We start from the raw sequence: 20,355 nt of genomic DNA on the forward strand, positions 1-20,355 counted from the left end.
TTATAATTTTTAAAAGCACCGTAACTGATAAATTTGAAAAATAAAAAAATCAAATCAAATCGACCTATGTGCACCCTGCTTGATGTCTACCCCTCAACACGGTCATAGGCTCATAGCATATCCAAAATCACTAGTACTGTATGCTCAAATAGCTCAACGACAAACTCCTTAGCAAGGAAATGAATAACCACACCAACAAGCTAGTCAATCATTAATACTAGTTTAAATCCCAAATAAATTGACAACTTAACATTGCCAAATCTTGGAACAGCTAAAAATGGTTGAATTTTTCTACTTACTTTTTTCCCCATTAACAGTAACCTAAAAACAGACTATTCAAGGCTGTAATGATCCATAATGCTTGTAAAGATGAAGCTGATAAACATGGGCTGCACGAAGCAACACTCTTCAAGCTTAGTGGAATATGCAATTACTTTACACTAATTCATAAAAGCTAAAGATCAGCGAATCATATCGCCATTTTAGCATATAGAAGCCACTTGGAGTTCTGTTTCCGTTCCTAATCCGGGCTTTGAACATTCATATACAAGGGATATCAGATGATTTTGCTTTGCCAGGTATGCTAAATCCTAAACTTCCTATACTGAATTGCCACCTGTTATTCTTTGTACCCCTAAAGTATCTAAACTTCTCGTCATAATTGATGCATACTTACAATCAACAAGCCACTCATTGTCCGTTGAGTAGACTTGAAGTTAAGTTTATCTTTGCAGCAAAATGTGATTCGTACTTATCTTGTCATCTTGAAATTTTAATTGTGCTATTTGAAAGTCAGTGGCCGTCATAACCAGCTCTTCTGGAGCTGTGCATAATTGGCTCATCTGTGTATCAGAAAAAAACAAGTCATAGTGCATGAGCTTATCAAGTTCGCAACTGTATAAATGATTAGACAATATAATGAGCACAACAAGCAATGTAGGTAAATGGTAACTAGAATGTAGAAAGAATTACCTTCATCTTCGTCTCCACCTTGAGTAGTAAAGAATGGAGTGAGGTAGTTTTTGTCCAATGCTGAGAACGAAGTAGTACTGGAGAAAACAATTAAATGCATTAAAAGATGAGACAACCTGTGTCTCGCAGAAGTGGTCTATCCACTTAGCTAGTTAGCTGGGATGACTTGATAACATTAAGGAGGACAATATAGGTACCGGACACCGGGTGGAAAACGAAAAAAAAATTTAGAGATCAAGATTTAAATCGCCCAACACTTAACATTGCTCCACAAGCATAAGAACATTACCTCTTGTGGAACTCCTTAAGTTTCATCCTGAACCTGTTCCCTGATGACGGTTCACCATCATAAGATTCATCACTATAAGAAGGAGCTATATATCCATTGTTCCCCTCGAAGGTCTGAAATCAGAAAATAGCAGGAGAAAGAATTAGTGCACTGAGCAAAGCATTGTAACTTGTTACAAAGTTGGGAAACAGCTTGGCTAATGCACTTACTTCATCCATGGAGCCAGATTGACCATCACCCACAACTTCCAAAGCTTCTAGCATGGTTCCTGTCGATCCTCCAATAATCAAAACCTGAAAAGTTGCAGACGGAATTTGATCAGAATATATCATATATTGTGGAAGAGATCATCCATCCAGTGTGGAGGAAGAACAGGTAGAAAGAAGCAACTGTAATCCAAGTGAAATATTCTAGAGCAACAAAAGAACTTCGGGGTTTGTCGTAAAATAATTTCGAAGCAGTAATGTTTCAGCTACATGCATGCTAAGGAAAAACCATATATTGGCAAAACTTTACTCTGACACATTATGATTGTACAATGACACATGAGAATTGTCAAACCCACTTTTTGCAGTATAAAATTTTGGGGTTTCAATAGGATCTCAGGAGAAGAGTTTACATGAAGGACAGTAGTTTCAGAAAATGTACGATTGCATGGCTTCAGCAGAACAGAGACATTCATTATTCACCATCATTTTGTGTCTTTTAATCAAATTTCTGTGATAAAGTTCTCTGATTTCATCCAACATATAGTTCTCTAATTACTTGTGCAATGTGATGTTTTCAGAAGCCTTTCGGTGTGAAATGTTAAACCATTATTTTCTATTATCCAACACATACATTACAAATGAGGGTCATAAGAACTGTATACATTTTTTTATACAACCGTGGAAGATAAAAATTGTAGCTACACTCATAATTAGGCCAGGAGAAGTAAGCACCAAGAAAATATGAGGTTAGCATAACCTGTGGTCAAAATGGTACCAACGGATGTTTGAAAAAGATTGCCTTGGAGAGGTCGGAGTGGAACTATTTGATGTTATATCAAAGGAGTGGAAAGATGCCAAACGACTAGAGAAAGAGCACTTGTCCAAATTCATATAAGTTGCAAATTTCGGAGTCATATGATGAAACACTTCGAGAAAAACTGTTAAGGTGTTGACATGGAGGCATTAGAGGCCGACAGAGAACCAACTTAGGCTCTTGAGGCTATATTTTTGCAAAATAGATTAATCACAGTTTGCAGGAAGAGGAGAAAGATCTTCACATGATATTAATGTCCTAAAGAAGAAGTCCTTGTGGTGGATGTCGAAGAAGAAATAAATTCCTATCAAACACATAAAGTCATGAATGATAAGTATGAAACAGCCAAACAAGCATAAGAATAATATAGGCTATTTTTGCATGTCATAGCAATGTTATGTTAATTGACAAACTTAATAAGAAACCAACAAAAAACTAGAATCAGAGATCATGGAGCAACATTCTAAAGAAGGGGAATTTGGTAACTGGGAATAAATAGTCCTAAGTTCACTAAATTTTATATGGACTCATCTCGGGTATGAGCAATACCAATATAATGATACTCCCTCTGTCCCAATTTATGTGACTTACTTTCCTTTTTGGTCAGTCCCAAAAAGAATGACACATTTCTCTATACAATGTCTATTTTACCCTTAATGAAATGATTTACGGCCACACAAATTTTTGTTCTTCATTTTGAATCACAAGTTTTAAAAGTCTTTCTTTCTTTCTTAAACTCTGTACCAAGTCAAACTACCTCACATAAAATGGAATGGAGGGAGTATGATACAACATACCCAGTATAATCCAACAAAATGGGGTCTGGGGAGGGTAGTGTATGCAGACCTTACCCCTACTTCAAGAAGTAGAGAGGCTCTTTCCGGTAGACCCTTAGTTCGAAGAAAAAATAGTCCAAAAAGCAGTACAAAAAGAGAAGTAACAAATAATAGGAGTACAAGAAATAGCATATAGTAATGGGACAGTAACTACAACAGAATAATATGATAATCGAAGTACAAAACAACAAATAATAATAGAAGTTAAAGGACCATGAACTACAGGAGCAATACTATAACTACTAGTATGGACAGATAACAAAACAACACACTGCTACCTACTAACCTTCTATTTAATTTGTATCCTCTACAACCTTCTATCTAGGTCATGTCTTCGATAAGTTATGTGTCATGTCCTATCTAATCACCTATCTCTCTCCCTAATATTCTTCGGTCTGCCTCTACCTATTCTAAAACCATCCGTAGCCAACCCTCACACCTCCGCACTGGGGCATCCGAACATCTCCTCTTCACAAGCCCAAAATAACAGTCTCGTTTCCCGTGTCTTTTCCTCCATTGAAGCCACTCCCATTTTGTCTCGAATATCCTCATATTTAATCCTTATTTCTCCTTGCATGCCCACACATCTATCACAACATCCTCATTTTTGAGAGTTTTGACTAACCAACACTCTGTCACTACAACATAGTTGGTCTAACTATCATTTTGTAGAACTTATCTTTAGGTTTTGATGACACTTTCTTATCACACAAGACTACGAATGCAAGCCTTCATTTCTTCCACCCTGCACGAATGTAGAGAGCGACATCCTCATCAATCTCTCCATTCCCTTGGATCATAAACTCAAGATACTTGAAACTTCCTGTCCTTTGGATGACAAGTCTCACGCCTCACTACCATATTTGCTTCATGTATTATGTCAGTTAACTTGTATTACAAGTACTCTGTCTTGGTCCTGCTCAACTTGAACCCTTTCGACTCCAAGGTGTGTCTCCAAATCTCTAGCTTAACGTTAACTCTGTCCAAAGTCTCATCAATTAGAACTATGTCATCTGCAAATAATATACACTACAACACCTCACCTTAAATTTATCGTGTCAATGCATCTATCACAGGGCAAATAAAACGGGCTAAGGTTCGATCCCTATTAGTGCTATTGTACAATGTCCTTAATTGCGCTAAGTATTCCACAGGTACAACTCTAGCCTCCAAGCATCTCCATAAAACCTTCCTTGAAACTTTGTCATAAGCCTTTTCTAAGTCAATGAACACCATGTACAAGTTCTTCCTCTCTCTATTGCTACACCACCTCCTTACCAAATGAATGGCTTTTGTAGTTGAATGTCCAAGCATGAACTCGAACTGGTTCATGGATATTTCCACACCCTCACCTCCAACACCCTCTCTCATACTTTCATAATGTGACTTAATAGGTTGATAACCCTATAGTTGTTGCAATTCTAGATGTCACCCTTGTTCTTGCACAACATAATCATTGTACTCCACCTCCATTCTTTGGGCATTTTCGTCGTCCTAGAAATGACATTAAACAGCCCAGTTAGCCACTCCATACCAACCTTGCATGCGCTCTTCAAAAATTCCATCTGGATCTCATTCGCCCCGGTGCTCTTCCCTTACGCTCCACCTCTTTATACACCTACAACACCCAAAATCACGGTGTCTCTCTGACTGCTCCAAATCCCAGGCATGATGCATCTGTCACCTTCTTCGTTCAAGAGTTCATGAAAGTGTGACTGTCATCCCCGCCTAATGAGTGCCTCCTCCAGCCTTACTTTGTCATCCTCGTCTGTGATGCCCTCTTTTCTCACCTGGCATGGCAGTATTTTTTCAACAGGATCCAACGTGGGATAACTTTCATGAGATTAGCTCTACAAGGATGAAACACCTAAAGGATCAAACTAACCTTGATTTCTTTTTTCTTATTGTTTATTTACTTAAAAACAATGGTAAATATGTAAACTATTATATTGGTGACCAACAAAAGACTAGAACCAGAGGCGAAGAAGCAACACTCTAGAGAAAATGGGGGCATTTGGTAACTAGGAATAAGACTATGAGAAATATTGGAGAAAATATGCAGATGACACTCTAGTTTTGAGTGAAGTAGAGGAACAGAATTTTTTTTGTGTTAATTCTGCTGTTTGAAGGGGCAAGTAAGCCGCACATATATTTATCAAAAAGCCATCTATTCCAGACAACGAAGTAGATAACAATACAGGGACTCACAGATGTTAGGCTGCAAAGAATCTAAAACCTTGGCATGCCACAGGGCAATAATTTCAAAGCTGAAAATATTTGAGAACGGGTCTTGGAAAAATGTGAAAGGAAATTGACGATTTGAAAATAAAAATATTTATGGACGTAGACTGGTGTTCATATATTCTGTGCTGGGTGTGCTGCCAATTTACACCTTGTCCATGTTCTCAATGCTTAAAAAGGTAGAGAAAAGAATACTACAACAGCAGCCAGAAAAGAAGGGGGCTGAGAATAAAGGCATCAAGGAGTATACAACCAAATTCTTCTGTTTAAATGGCTATGGAGATTTACCAAAAAGAGTTCTCTGGAGAAGTGGTAAAAGAAAAATATGAAATGGGAGGCGATGGATGACTAAGTAAACATGTCTTACAGATTAGACCACTATGGGAGAAGCTTACAGGTAGGAAAGAGTTTAAAGTAGGAGATGACAAGAAAATAAATTTCTTCTTGAGGCATGGATAGGCTAGCGAACCCTCCTGAGGGAATCTTTGATATGGCAGGTAGCACTGAAGCATGTCCAACACAACACTTACAAAGGAGAGGAATTGTTATATGTAACAGATGTGTGCCTTTTGAGTTAGGATATGAGTAGTTTTCCATCGATTCTTTATCAAAGGCCCCCGAATTATCTATTCATCCACTGCAGACAGACGAGAGGTTCCTGGGACATGATGCTGAACCAACTAGAATTTGTGGTGCTTGCCAAGAAGTACCAAAGAGCAGTGTTGGTTTCAGGAGCGCATAGGAAACCAAAATAGGAGATATAGAACACTGAATATCATCCCTGCAGCCATTTGGTGGATGATATGGAAAGAGTGGAACCAGAGAATTTTTGAGGAAGAACTATCGCATTCTCAGACAAAATTTAGATGTATACTTTTGCTAACATTATGCAATTGGGAGACAGATATACATGATACAGGTCTAATGACATAATCTCTCAGTTTGTTACGTGCAGTAAAAGAACTGAGCTTTTGTTATTTGGTGATGCATAGGCCTAGAATCACTTGATGGTAGAAAAATAATTTTTACCCAATTTCATTTTTTAAAAGAGGCACAATAGAACTTTTGACCAGCTACTCTAATGCTTGCAATTAGCACAGGAGGAAATCTTTTCAGCTGCTAATCAGACTTCAATGTTTGCATCTACGTACTCATCCTATCAACAGTTCCTCAACCACAGTAGAGTCAGTTTATTTCGATTAGTTTCTCTTTGCTGCTTGATTTCAGGAAACTTAATTCATGCATATAGCCATCAACAAGAAATTAAATCAAAACTCGAGCAAGTTTGCCTACCGTTAATACAACAATGGCAGTGGTAGCAGTGAATATTGTCTGACCATGTCCTTCAGGAAGATCATGGACTGACTGCAAAGCAAGGGCAAAAGCCATAGCGCCTCGAAGTCCTTGACACCCACATAAATAATGAGCTCAAAAAAATTGAAAAAGCCAAAACATAGACTGAAAAAATAATTTCTTCACCACTTACCACTGTACCAGAGTGCTTTTTGATGTTTTGCTGGTATCTTTTGGTGTGGAGGTCGTACAAGATTGACCAAATATGCACAACCAAACACATTAGCAGCCCTTAATGAAAGAGAGGAAAAAGATTAGCAATTATGGATTTACAACCTTGAGATCATTCCATCCATAATTTAATCCAAAATACGGAGAAAACATAGAGCAACATAGGCATTGGCACAATGAGCTTGGGATAAAATCGTGCAACCAAGAGTAACCCCAGAGAACAAGAAACAGAATAACTAACATACCTCGCAATCACAATGAACAGCTGGGGCGAACAAGAAGTTAAGGGAAAAACAATTGATTCAAAAAAATATTAAGGAACGAGTTACAGTATATAAAGGAGGCTACATGTGAAGGATACAATTGAGAAGAAGATAAATCCCACATGGGACCAACTATGTTTCTCCATCGCGATATCAAATCCCATATATATAAATCTGCACATTAAACAAAAACAAGCCTTACTGAAGTTATTTAACAAAAATGGGAAGTACAAATATAACAAATCCTCAGAAACTGGAATGCCCGACTTACACAAAAGTTTCAGCCAAAGATGATATCAAATGAAAAAACGCCGACACAAATCGCTGTGAACTTTCTGATAAATTCGGGTAAGTATAGCGCTTCATAACCTAAAAGACAATCCATAAGTACTAAGCACATCGAGCAGGAAGAGAAAATGATGGGGAAAAAAAAGGAAGAAGAGAAAATGCAGATGAAAACTTACGACTCCAGTGAACAATATAGACACTATGCCAGAGAGACCAAGCCCTTCTGCTAGCATATATCTGGAAGATGATGGTTCATGATAAAATACATGTTAGGCACAAAACCAAGATAGAATGTAAAAAAGTGAGAATCTAATGTAGTTACTTACGAGAAATATGGAAAGAGAACAAATAAACAGCTCTCCAAGTTCTGAAGACTGACAACAGAATTAGCAGAAACACCATCAATATCATCACTCAGAAGCAGATGATGCAAAAAACTACAAAATACTTGACTTACTTGTCAATATCCAAGCCAGCATATTTGAAAAGGTGTGTGAAGTCAAGGCACCACAACACATTATGAGCTAGAAAGCATCAAATGCACATTTATACTAAATATAATAGAACCTTTAAACTTATTAAATAAGAATCATGATGCCTCGAAAAGTTAGTAATTATAGAGGCACCGTAATCTTTAGAAGACCTACAAATTTAGGTTAGAAATCACCAAGGAGGTAAACTTCCTGGTTCATTTTCTGTGCATACAAAATGCGAGAAAGATGCACTGCTGGAAGAAAGTAAAAAAGAAGGATATCAAAGCAGAAACAAATCCAACTCCAACACCTGTAGAATCAGAGCAGTAGGTTGTTAGTTGATTTGAAAAAAAAAATTAAAGTCAAACTATTGAAAAGAAATATTATAGAACAAAAGTAAGTATATGGATACTAACTCCAACAGTTTCCCTTTTTTTCCCATGGATAAATTTCTGGGCTCCAGCAGTTACAACTGAAATATATTCAGACTGCTTGAAAAGAGTGCATCCTCTCAGGATTTTCCGGAAAATGACATAATTTCAATTGTATAAAAAAGTTTTTTTTTCTCTTAAAACAACACCTGCTTGACCTTCTCTTTCTTATACCAACACTAGCTTTCACTGAGTGAAGAAAGATGAGAAAAAACACTAAATGGTACAAAATACTAACCAGCTGACAGGGATCCCATAAATGTTTCGACAAATCGGATGGTTATCATGAAGTAATTCTGATCAGTTGACATGTGGCTTCTGACCAGTGACATTGTCCTACAAAACAATCCAGTTCTTGATTGTCAATCCATCTGGATCTATCTGTATGTGCAGATGCTCCTTGAATATCAATACCAGTGCGACAGTTAAGCTCGCGTATACTAACCTGTACAAGGAAATTGCCATCTTCCAAGTGTGCAGCATACAAAGAAAAACAAAGAAATAAATACACAAAATAAAAAAAAAATTGGTAAACAATGCATATACACAACTTAAAATCCCAATATACAGGAAAATAAGTCAACAACATAGTGAAACGCCAACCTTTCACATAAAAGAATGAGTAGGACTTACTGCATCATTTAAAACAGATTCCCCAAACACTAAAGCATATAGGTTCACGTCTGTGCCAAGCTCCTACAATCATGTCAAAGAAAGTAACTCGTTCAACAAAAGGACAGCAAAGCTTAGCCAATGATGAAACAGTTAAGACTTAAGACCTACCTATATCAATTTGAAAATTTTGAAAAGCCACGTAAGTTGGCAAACAGATTGATCGTCAAATAATAAATGAAAATACCCAACAGATCTGATATTCAACCACAACGACAGAGAGTGGTGATAGACCATGACAAAACCAAACTTCTCCCTCTTTCCTTTCTCCAATGTTACACTCTTAAATCTTTTCTATTGAAACCGCAAGGTTTCAAAGTCATGTCTTCTTAATATTGAGAATTCCTCAGCAACTGTGACTCTCCTCTTCAATTTGCGTATCTCCCTCAACAAGGTATGATCTATTAAATTTTTTGGATTATATATCCCAGTTTATTTGCCTGAGATGAGCTTAAATGGAGCGACATAGTAAATGAGGATTCTTATAGTCGATCCAACATGATTGGAATTGGGAGTTATTTTTTTATTGTTGATGTATCTATACCTGGTTTATGATAAATGCATAACTTATAGCTTTGGTGTAGCATCATCTAAAATACCCAAAGAGCCGTCATGTGGAGGCACAAAACTCAAGTTACTCTATTAACCAACACTATATCCAAGCATTCTGTCGAACACAAGATATTTTTCTGTCAATGCTATCAGAATACTACCTAAACCCACTAAATTGGCTTCATGCAAATAAATTCAAACAACAAATGACAAGAAGCTGAAAGAGGAGATTAAAACAATGACACAACTATTTCCTCTTTAAAGGTAGTGATGGCCTGATGGAACCTGACCTAAATAGCAAGTAGTCTACCTTGCTAAACCTTATCCAACTCAAGAGCAAACATGTACGGGAAAGTTCTCCATGTATATGAAAATAACTTGTGTTTTAAATTTCTATATTTTGTCTTTAGCTACTTGAATAGGTCGCTGGTATTGCTTCCTGTGGGGTTTAGACAGGTTGGTCACTGAGGTTACTATGATATTGAATCAATGGACTGTGATAGATGTCACAAGAGGTACACCTACCCTGGAAACACAACAACAAGGTTACATAGAGGAAAATAAGAGTGATCAACCCCAAGCATCTATTTTGGTTCTTCTGGATGAAGAGAATAAACACACTATTGCTGCAGAAAAAAATGCAACTTTACTAGATTCAGCGCATTACTATTCCAGACCCTCTCTGGAAGAGTATTACAACTTTTGGAAAAGACACAATGATTGTTGTGAATTCTGGATAGATTGGCTACTGTATAGACTTATCAATCCCTTTAAGCATTTCCTATAGAGATCTCTAATTTGGACGGCTAAGCCCTCCACTAAATTTCTTTTGACCGAAAGAAAAGAGAAGTAGCCCAGTGGAGATGTCTACCTGATTCTTATCCGTTTACACTACGATCCCTAGCAAGGTAACTAATTAAGAGCTGTAGAGTTAAGATCCTCAGATGTTCTGTGAAGCAGGGGAGAGAGTTCTACAGATCACGGTCAAAAATTTCTCCAAAATCTCAGAATCCCTCAACTCACAAAACTCGTCGACATTGGTACAATGGGTATTTTGCTGACAAGCTATCTTACTTACTTTCCTTATTCATCTCCTCCCTCTTCTCACTGTTTCTCCGGATTGTTTATTAAAAAAACCAAGAACCCCGCTGTTTTCATCTTTAAACTCGGCAGATAATGGGATCAGAGCTTACCCTTCTCCAAATATTGCCAAACTTACGCTTACTGTACATCCTACGTTATACTACGGATTGTGTCTTTGTCCAAGCGCTTCTCTATAAGTCTCTATCTTCTTCTTTGTTGATAATCGTGATCTCCGGGCAAGAATGTGCGCACCTTAACTAATACCACAGGGTACCTGCTAGAGTCAACTTTCTTTGTAAACATGTTTTTTATGGTGGCCAGCATTCCCAATGATAAAGAATACAATAGTACTAATTCTCAAAAAAATAATCCTTCGCCAGAAACATCCTCAATTTTTTATATTCTTTTTTGCATGGTAAACAATATATTATATCAATGATACTTACACAAGTTGTGTAGATACCCAGACCAAAAGGGATTACAATAGGAAGATAAACAAAACTCTCTATATGTATTCTAGGACATCAAAGATAGATCCTATATTTTCTAGACATTCTTGTTTACACCAAAAATAGTAAAGCACTAAACAATTCATCTTTATCTTCCCGTAGAGAGTTTCATCTGTCTTCAAAGCATTCAATTATCTTCCACTTCTTATGTCTATTTTTTGTTTTATTTGTGTTCCATCACGATAGTAGATCCTTAGAGTTCCTTGTCATCACCCATTCTTGTCTCAGCTAAGGCAAGAAATAACTACACAACATGTCAGTCACCTTGGTCGTGCATGAAAAGATGAGTGTTGCTCTCTTTTTTATCTTGATAAAATAGGAGCCGGAGCTCAGTTGTATACCCTTTTCTGTAATATTTCATGGTCCAAATAGGCTTCCCTAACAAGCCAAATGAAACATGTCACCTAGAAGGAAGCTTAGGTTTTCCAGATAAACTTCCAAAAGCCATTTTGGGGCTTGAGTTGGTTTTGAGAGTTGGGAATATGCAGAGCCAGAGCTAACTGATAATCTTTTGTTGTTTCATCCCTTCTGTATAGCTGAATCCTCAGAATTCTTAATATCCTGGAAATATGAGTGGGCATAAATCACCGAATTACCAAGTCGGACTGAAAATTTTGGTGATTTGATAATCAGTAACTGGTAAAATATTCGGGAGTAAATTTCAGAATTTTGATCGTCGGTTTCGGTATTCGGTTATATAGGCCTTTTGATTTTCTTGTTCTCTAAACCACTCTACTAAAGTTATCCATATAGGTTTTTCATACAAGGATGAGTAGCTGTGACATAGAGGTTTTAAGGGTAAGACCTGATAAGCATGACACTACCGAATCGGTATCAAAAAAGAGGAATTTTGTACTGAAGAAAATCAGCAAATAAGTGCACCAAAGGGTGTGGCCTAGTGGTCAATGAAGTGTTTGAGAACCTTGAGGTCTAAGGTTCAAAACTCAGTGGAGATAAAAAAACATTAGGTGATCCTTCCCATCTGTCCTAGCCTTGGAGAACAAAGTTACCTGGCACCTGCTATTGGTGGGAGGTGGCAGGTATACCGTTGAATTAGTCGAGGTGAGTGAAAGCTGGCCCGGACACTACGGTCATCAAGAAAACAAAAAACAAAAAAAAAACAGCAAACAAGTATGTATGAGAGATGATCTTGATAAACTTAAACCATCAGAACTTAGGAGGCCAGCACTCCTACGCTTCAGCCCACCCCTACGCTGGCAACCGTCCAATGTCTTCACCATTTCATCCATCCTTCCAACCTCCAGTCATTTAACACTCTTTTGAAAGAAATCAATCCTTCAGAGATTCATGTCTCCTGAATAGTAGCCTCAGGTGTAGTCGAACAAAAATAAATCAGAGAGTAGATCTTTAAAAGGATCAGGCCCTAACCAGTTTTCACTCCAAAAAGATATTTTCCTTCCATTGCTTCCTGTAAACCCAATGTTTAGAGCATATTCCTCCCAGTATTTCCTGATAACTTTCCATGTGCAAGTTCCGTATGAAGAATTGACTTTCTTAGTGATCCAGTTACCTTGCTGTCTATATCTTGAATAATCACCTTTCTCCATAAGGCATTGTCTTCTACGTTTATTTATTTTTTGATAATACACATTGTCTTCTATATTAAATGTTCATAACATCACACCCTATTTGATGAATTGTATGATTGTCGTGGTGGTGAATTGGGCAGCCATTTATATGTAGGGACGGGCTTCTACATAGTTGCAAGTTAAAATTAAGATAACTGAGCTTCAGTTAATACTTGATGCAATACATGTGTCGCCAAAGTTGCATTATGGGAGGCGACAGAAGGATTGAGTGGATGTTTGTATCAACCGGTGAGTGGTGCCATCCCAAACCACACGTACAAGTGTGGATTATATTTTTTCATTAGACTATGTCTACACAACCAGATAACGGCTATTTCAGGGCTTGCTAGAAGTCCCAACTCAAGTACAGTACTGCTCTACTATGAGGTTGGCATCATGAGATAAGTCAGATTCTTGATAGAACCCTCCCCAAATTATAACCTCATAGTAACATATGCATTCATGCAGTTCAAACAGGAACCAGAGGTGTGAGTTGAAGTTTTCAGTTAATCATTCCTGCAGGTTCAGTTCAATTCAGCATCAATTGCATTTTCTTTCAGCTACAATTCCGTTCACGCATGCACATTTTCTTCAAATACCGGTGTCAGTGTTGTAGGGATAGTCGGTAAAGCTTACAGGTCTAGATGACTCACCTCTTACTTCTCCAGTGTTTTGGGAAGCGAGAAGCGGAAAAAAGCGACGAGGGCTTGCTTCACAGAAGCGTGAAGCGAAGCGCGCGCTTTTTTTTTAAAAAGCGACATTTAGTATAAAAATAAAAAAATATTAAATAACTAAATAGAGGTAATATAGTCTTAGATTGAAAGAAATTACATAGGCAAAAATACTCATAAGTCATAACATATAAAGCAAACAATCAAAAACATAATTAAATCACAAAGATTCAAACTCCTATTCTTCAACAAGGCTGCTAGACTGATCACAAAATTAAAAAAAAATGCAAAAGAATTGAAAAAAAAATAGAGGAGGCAGCAGTCAGTAATTAGAAACAGAGCAGGCAGCAGAGATGAAGAAAAGAAGAGAAGAAGAAGAAAAAACTAGAGTAGTCGAAACTCAGAGAGATAAAGAGATGAAGCACAGGCGAAAATTGTATATTTCAGAAGAAAAGAAACTCATAGAGATGAAATAATAAACATTAGCTAAAAAAGAGATGAACAAAAAGTTACCTGCAGTCGCGGTCGAGGTTGAAGAGAGAGGCAGCCTCAGTCGAGATCGTCAGGAGAAAAAGAATGGAAAGAAGTATTGTGAAAGAAGAGTCGCGAGGAGAGAAAGAAGGGAAAGAGTCGTGAAAGAAGAGTCGTGAGGAGAGAGAAGGTTATATTTCAAATTTTTTTTTAAAAAAAAACCTAATTTTTTTTAAAAAAACCTTAATTGTCGCTTTTTTTATAAAAAGCGCGCTTTATTGCGCTTTTGCCTTAGGGTCGCTTCTCGCTTCTTCATCTGAAGCGAGAGCTTTTTTCAGATCGCCTCGCCTCAAGATAAAAAAGCGCACAAGGGTCGCCTCGCTTTGAAGCGCGCTTTAAGCGCGCTTTTCTGCGCTTTTCACAACACTGTACTTCTCGTACAGATATAGAGGCAAACATAGAACCATATGTTTCAGCATGTTCATGATCAGTGTAGGCATCTCATTTCTTTTGTAAGGGTCGATCTTAATTTGTTTATAATTTTAAATTGCGTCCCTTTTTCAGTTATATGTTCCGATTAGATGCCCCGCGTCCTCTGTCAGTGGACAAGTTGACTAGTATGTTGTGGTTTGTCCCTAGTGGACCGATTTATGATATGATTAGGCCCTCAGTTCAAGTTCGAGACTTGGTACAGTTTTCCTTATAATTTCATCTGATGGTACGGGACTGCCCAGAGTCCCTTTCATTTGTTTTGTTAGATCAGCAAGGGTCTGCTTGATGAGACGAATGATCAATAAGTGCCTATCACAACCCTCCTGTTCTGATTCATGACAGTATACTGATCTAACATATCTCATACTCCTTACCCAGCCGTCTTCTGTCTCTATTGTTCCTGGCATTCATTGACGCGGAATTTAAGCGCTAACATGATCAATGACATTATCGCGCAAACAGTGAAGATGTCACCAAAGAGGTTGCCTTTTTCATAATGGAAGGATTCCTTTTACCGATTTTGTGTGTCAACGTATGTGGTTTGTACGAAAGTAAACAAACATAAAAATGAAAAAGAGAAGATGGTCAAAAGTGACTAGTCTAATACAGGAAGCAAAGCTTTCATTGAAACTATAAAGAACGTCAATAAAAAAAAACTAACCTGAAAAATAGACAGAACAGTGACAGGATCAGTTGCCGATATAAGAGCTCCAAACATTAGACACTCTACAAATGGAAGTCTGTACATGAGATACGTAACTCCACCAAGGTAACTGCAAAAATTTGCATTCACAGTAATCAATTATATGAAGAGTGAAAACTGATAGTACTAAGAAAATCATAGACGCAAGCAATACTCACACCAGAATGCCAGTAACAAAAGAAGCAATGAAAGTTCCTACAATAGCAAAAGTGATAATTGCTCCAAAGTTTGAAAAGAACGGTTTCTGCTTACAGCACCAGTAAAGCCATGATGTTAGCAATGCAAAAACAAAAGCAGGTAGCACATCGAGTAAGTACCAAGAGAAGAAAACTTACAGGTGATAGACTAAATCCTGACTGAGTAAGCAAAGAAGGTCAAGGAAAAGCTCTTTTGTTCATAAATCCAAACTAAGCTGAATATTTAACTAGTACATGGAACAAAAACAATAGAAAATTTTGTGCAAAAAAGAATTTAAATGTGGATATAATATGATCGGTGGCAGTAAAAAGAGGAAGAAAAACTCTTCATGGAAGTTAAACCATGCCCTGCCAAGCAAGAAGAGAAAAAGAAAGAGTCAAAAGTCCAACAACACGAACCCATAGAAAAAATTAAACCTTCAAGAACCAAATGGTAATAAAAGTTCAATGAACTACCTAATGCTGGTTTCTGTATCTGAAACATTAGCCAATCCACCAACAATCAAACCTGCCACAAAGAAAATCCAAGCATCATAGGTCTCAGTATGCCCCAAGCTAAAGGGTAACTCAATTGGTCAAGTAAATGGAAAATGCTGAACAAGCTTGTAAAAACAGTACTCAAATTGCATTTTACCACTCATAAGATTAGTGCACTATTACCAACATCAACAAAACAAAAAAAAATCGCACTCCCAAACTAAATGGGGTTCACCTATGATAGCATTCTATTCATTTTAATACTCGATTTAGGGTTTCTCTAAATCTCAAGACCAAACTAAACAGACAATGATCTAAACAAACTAACCAGGCTCCTTGGCATAATCTAAACGCACCAACAACAACTTAACTCCCACTAGTTGATAACACCTGTATGAATACTCTGCTTCCACTGTGTTCTGAAATGATTACCCACAACAACAAACGCAAACTCGTCCAACGAAGTTCCCAACAAACTCCAGCTGAAGTGTACCTCAATTTGAAAAATTCATTCTCAAGTATGGAGAAAAATTCTCATACTGGCATTGAAAAAGCTAAAAGAAGGATGAAATTGAACAATATCCAGAAGAAAAAAAGGAACTGTGTTATGGAAAATGCTACTCATATTAGGCATTTTCAGAGTCAAGTTATATTGACCCAGCACAGAAAAAGGGGAAAATTGAAATGCAAAAAAGACTAAAAATTGAAGAATACTTCATATTGGCATTTTCAGACTCATATTCTATAAACCTAAATGCAAAATTACCAATCAATAGAGAGGCACTGGCTTCAGGAATATAATAGAAATGACGACGACGAAGCACATGTCCTATAACAAAGGAGAGTACAAGCATCATGATCTGCAGAAGTATGCCATATCCAGCGGCTTGTTGCTCTTTTCCTGGAATCGCCTTTGCTCCGGCCGGAGAAATCTGAAGATGATCCTCCATGGCCGATTCTTCCAAGTAAACACTCACTATATACTGCGATCAACTATGTGATCTTACAAATTACTCAACGGCGAAACCTAGGCAATTTTCCGGTGACGGAGCGTTTACTCTTCTTCCGGTTTAGCTTCTATGAAAAGGCTTTTCTGCGGTTTGTTAGAGAGATGAGGAGAGTTTTGTTTCAATTAAAAAAAAAACACTTCCACTCAGGTTCTTTGAATAAACATAAGAGAAAGGTCCATGAAAATTATGACTTTGATCATGAAAATTATATTTGACTTTATTTATAATAAATAACATATTCTCGGTCTTAGTAATAAATAACAATAACATACTCCGTAAAATTCTATAAATAAGAAAAAGGTATAATATATGGAGACCTTACTATTATCTAGTGAAGGTAGAGAAATTATTTTCAAAAGACTTTCGATTTAAGTGTATCAAACTCAAGTTTGATCCAGAAATAAGCTAACCGAATGACAAAGCTCAAAGATTTACCTGACTCAAATTCTAACACATACAAGTAAATAATTAGGTCTCATTTATTTGTATTTAATGGAGGTATGAATCTAAATGGTTCAAACGACCATTAAATACATTTTTTTCATCAATATTTGAAGCACTTAGGTTTAATTTGTATACATTTTAATCATTAAGATCTTGAACAGAGTCTGAATATCATTAATAGACATTGTGATGTGGATAATATTTACCATTGCTCTATCCATAATTATCAGCCACCATCACTAACTTTCATCGCCGTCATTATCGTCGTCTACCACTAGACAAATATGTCATCACAACTACTACTGTTACTAACCATTAATGTCATCTATGGCTACACTTATCTCCTTCATCATTATAATTACATTAATTGTCACCATCATTGTACCTCATTTTTGTAGCCACCGCCACCTCAACTATCACTATGATAAATACAATCAATTCCTACTATAAATAAATGTTATCATCACAACAAAGTTGTACCTACTACCACCATACATTGGTCAGTCACTACCACCGACACCTCCACTATTGCTATTAGTCACTATCACCATTATATCTCTACTGCTAACATTCCTACCACCATAACTAGCATCTCCGACAACTATCCGAAACGCATTAACAATCACCATGCATTCTTCAGTCACCATCATCAACACCACTAACTACTAATATTCAACCAACTTCACTATTTCAACCACAACACCACTCTCAATCTCTACCATTATGACAGTCACTATAACACCAATCACCTTCACCGTCACAGTTGTCACCACCATCATTACTAGTTACTAACAATAACTATTACCATGATCACCACTATCCCAAGTAAGCATAAGTGTTTCAATTTATTTATCAAATAATTATTTCATTTTAATAATTTTTAATTTTTTTATTATTTTTATTATATAAATATAAATAAATTATGTGCATTAGATGTTATAAAAGAAATCCTCTTAGTTATTTAGTGTTGTCTTAATCAGTCAAATGCGTATTCATATTCAGGTGCCCAAATGTTAATGAAATTAAATAAAGCTTATGCTACTCCACCAAATTCAAACACTCCAAACTCAACATGAATGTCAAAACTTCAAATAGAGGTTGTCTTGATAAAAACTGAGTTTCACACCCAAAACTCTATTCTGCATAAAGCCAAAGGTAGCTCGAAATGAGGCTGGAAACCTCAAAACCTAAACCAAAGGTCCATCTAGACTAAAATTGATATTCCAGAGCTAACAAAATCATTAGAATTACATTCTGAGGTACATGAACCAAGTTCACATAACACATATCGAACTTAAAATAAAGAGGCGGGAAGAGTTCACTCATTCAGATACAAAATAGGAAAAGTGTATCCAATACATCAACCAAAATAAAAGAAGGAAAAAAAAATAAAGAAGACTTCTAGGCAGTTAAGGAAGGAAGCAAACAAGTTCTATAAAGAAAACGATTAGTTTAGTCTTCTAGGTAAGCAAAATCATTGCCTTGCAAAAGTCGATTAAAGTCCAATCAACCTTTATAAAAGGACAAAGCCAAAGAAAGAAAAGGTTGTCTTCTCCATATCACAGATTGAGAGAATTATTCCAGCTAAGGTTGAATCATTGAGGAGATCAAGAAAACGAAAGAAAGAATTACTAGAGTTAGGATTTCTTTTTGAAGTATAGAATTACATTGGTTTCTTTTGAATTAGCGTTTAGGAGGTGTGTTCTACGAGATAAAAGAGAGAGTTCGAGAGGATTGTAACAAGGAGTGGGGGAATCAGGAGTGGAGTTGAGAGAGAGAGAGAGAATTATAACATGAATTTGACTTCTTGGAGAGTAAAGTCTTTAATTATAATAGTTAATCGATAAAAGAATAAAGGTATTACAGTTAGTTCCTTGATCATCGAGTTGTAATCTTGAATTGTGCTTATTGAAAGTAATAAAATTGTAGTGTGGTTTTTTCCTTTCCTTGAGGGAGGAAGGTTTCCACGACATTAAAAACTTTGTTTTATTGTGTTGTGTTCGTTCTTTAGGCAAATTTACAAGAACCTGATTCTTGTATAGGGATTAAGGTTTCTTTCCTCACAAACTTTAGAAACTCCAAAACACAAAAACTTAAATATAAATCAAATGAACTATCTATTTATAATCCTATCAATTCCAGCAAGTCATAAATGACTTCGGCTAAATATGAAAAAGCTCCAAATGTTGAAAACATAGAAAATGTGGAGAAGTCATTAGTGGGTTTTAAAAATCTCAAGATTGTAACATATGTTATTGCTATTATTTTTTGCATTGATTATGACTAATTTTAGACTTTTCATTTCCTTATTTACTTGATTTTAGTCTAGTTGACTACGTTTATAAAATATGCATATTTAGATAAATGTTTTTCAAAAACAGATATTTTGGATAATAGTACTATAAGATGACCTTGAAAATTCAAAAAGAAATATGTATTCTTAGAGTTAGAGGTAGATTTATCCAATCCAATTGTGTATGCACTTTAGTTAGCACATACAATATCTAGTTTATTAGTCACAATATTGATTTACTCTAGAGCTCATCCATTATAAATTATACATGCATTTTAGTGGTTATTGTAGCTCTCAATCATTGAACATTTTGTCATCCATTTTGATGTTTAGGATTTTAATATTATGTTATTTTTATGGATGATTCTCCTCATTTCATAAAAAATTAATCATAGAATTTTCCTATAGTTTGAGTGTTTAATCATAGAATTTTCCTATAGTTTGAGTGTTTTTTAATATGAAATGGATACATGTTCAGTACTTATATCAGAAGTATTTTTAAAATAGCGAATGGAATAAATTAGATAAGAGTTTATTACGTATATATAAAATAAAATTTATACGGTTTAAATAAGTTCATTACTCCACGGTGCTGTAATATTTAAAAAATTCATCTTATCGGAGATACTAAAAAACTTATAGTTTTATTTGTTGATGGTTATTCTAGCATCTCACATTAATATAGAGTCCGGAGCCTAAAGGGTATAAAATATTAATAAAAATTTCAAAACGATATATAAATTTTTATATTAACCAAAACGGCAAAATCGCTGGAACAACAGCGATTTTACTCCACCGAAAAAGCAAAATCGCTGCTACTGCAGCGATTTTGCAAAATGTGATTTTTTTTTT

The 20,355-nt window shown here is 36.2% G+C and overlaps 1 protein-coding gene across 1 annotated transcript; it reads right to left on the minus strand.

Annotated features, from left to right (window-relative positions):
* Positions 1-278: 278 nt before the first annotated feature.
* Positions 279-16,937, minus strand: LOC107018284 (sodium/hydrogen exchanger 6-like). The gene is made up of 22 exons (XM_015218724.2): positions 16,523-16,937; positions 15,736-15,787; positions 15,568-15,627; positions 15,418-15,442; positions 15,241-15,326; positions 15,041-15,152; positions 8,974-9,036; positions 8,786-8,805; positions 8,579-8,676; positions 8,191-8,219; positions 7,894-7,925; positions 7,763-7,810; positions 7,613-7,673; positions 7,420-7,517; positions 7,247-7,322; positions 7,131-7,150; positions 6,848-6,945; positions 6,655-6,764; positions 1,471-1,554; positions 1,262-1,374; positions 973-1,049; positions 279-842 (listed from the first exon to the last, which is right to left on the minus strand). The coding sequence occupies exons 1-22, from the start codon at positions 16,704-16,706 to the stop codon at positions 793-795; spliced, it is 1,596 nt and encodes a 531-aa protein (XP_015074210.1). The 5' UTR covers positions 16,707-16,937; the 3' UTR covers positions 279-792.
* Positions 16,938-20,355: the final 3,418 nt, after the last annotated feature.

The sequence above is a fragment of the Solanum pennellii genome, chromosome 4 (genome assembly GCF_001406875.1).
Source record: "Solanum pennellii chromosome 4, SPENNV200".
Classification (NCBI taxonomy): domain Eukaryota; kingdom Viridiplantae; phylum Streptophyta; class Magnoliopsida; order Solanales; family Solanaceae; genus Solanum; species Solanum pennellii.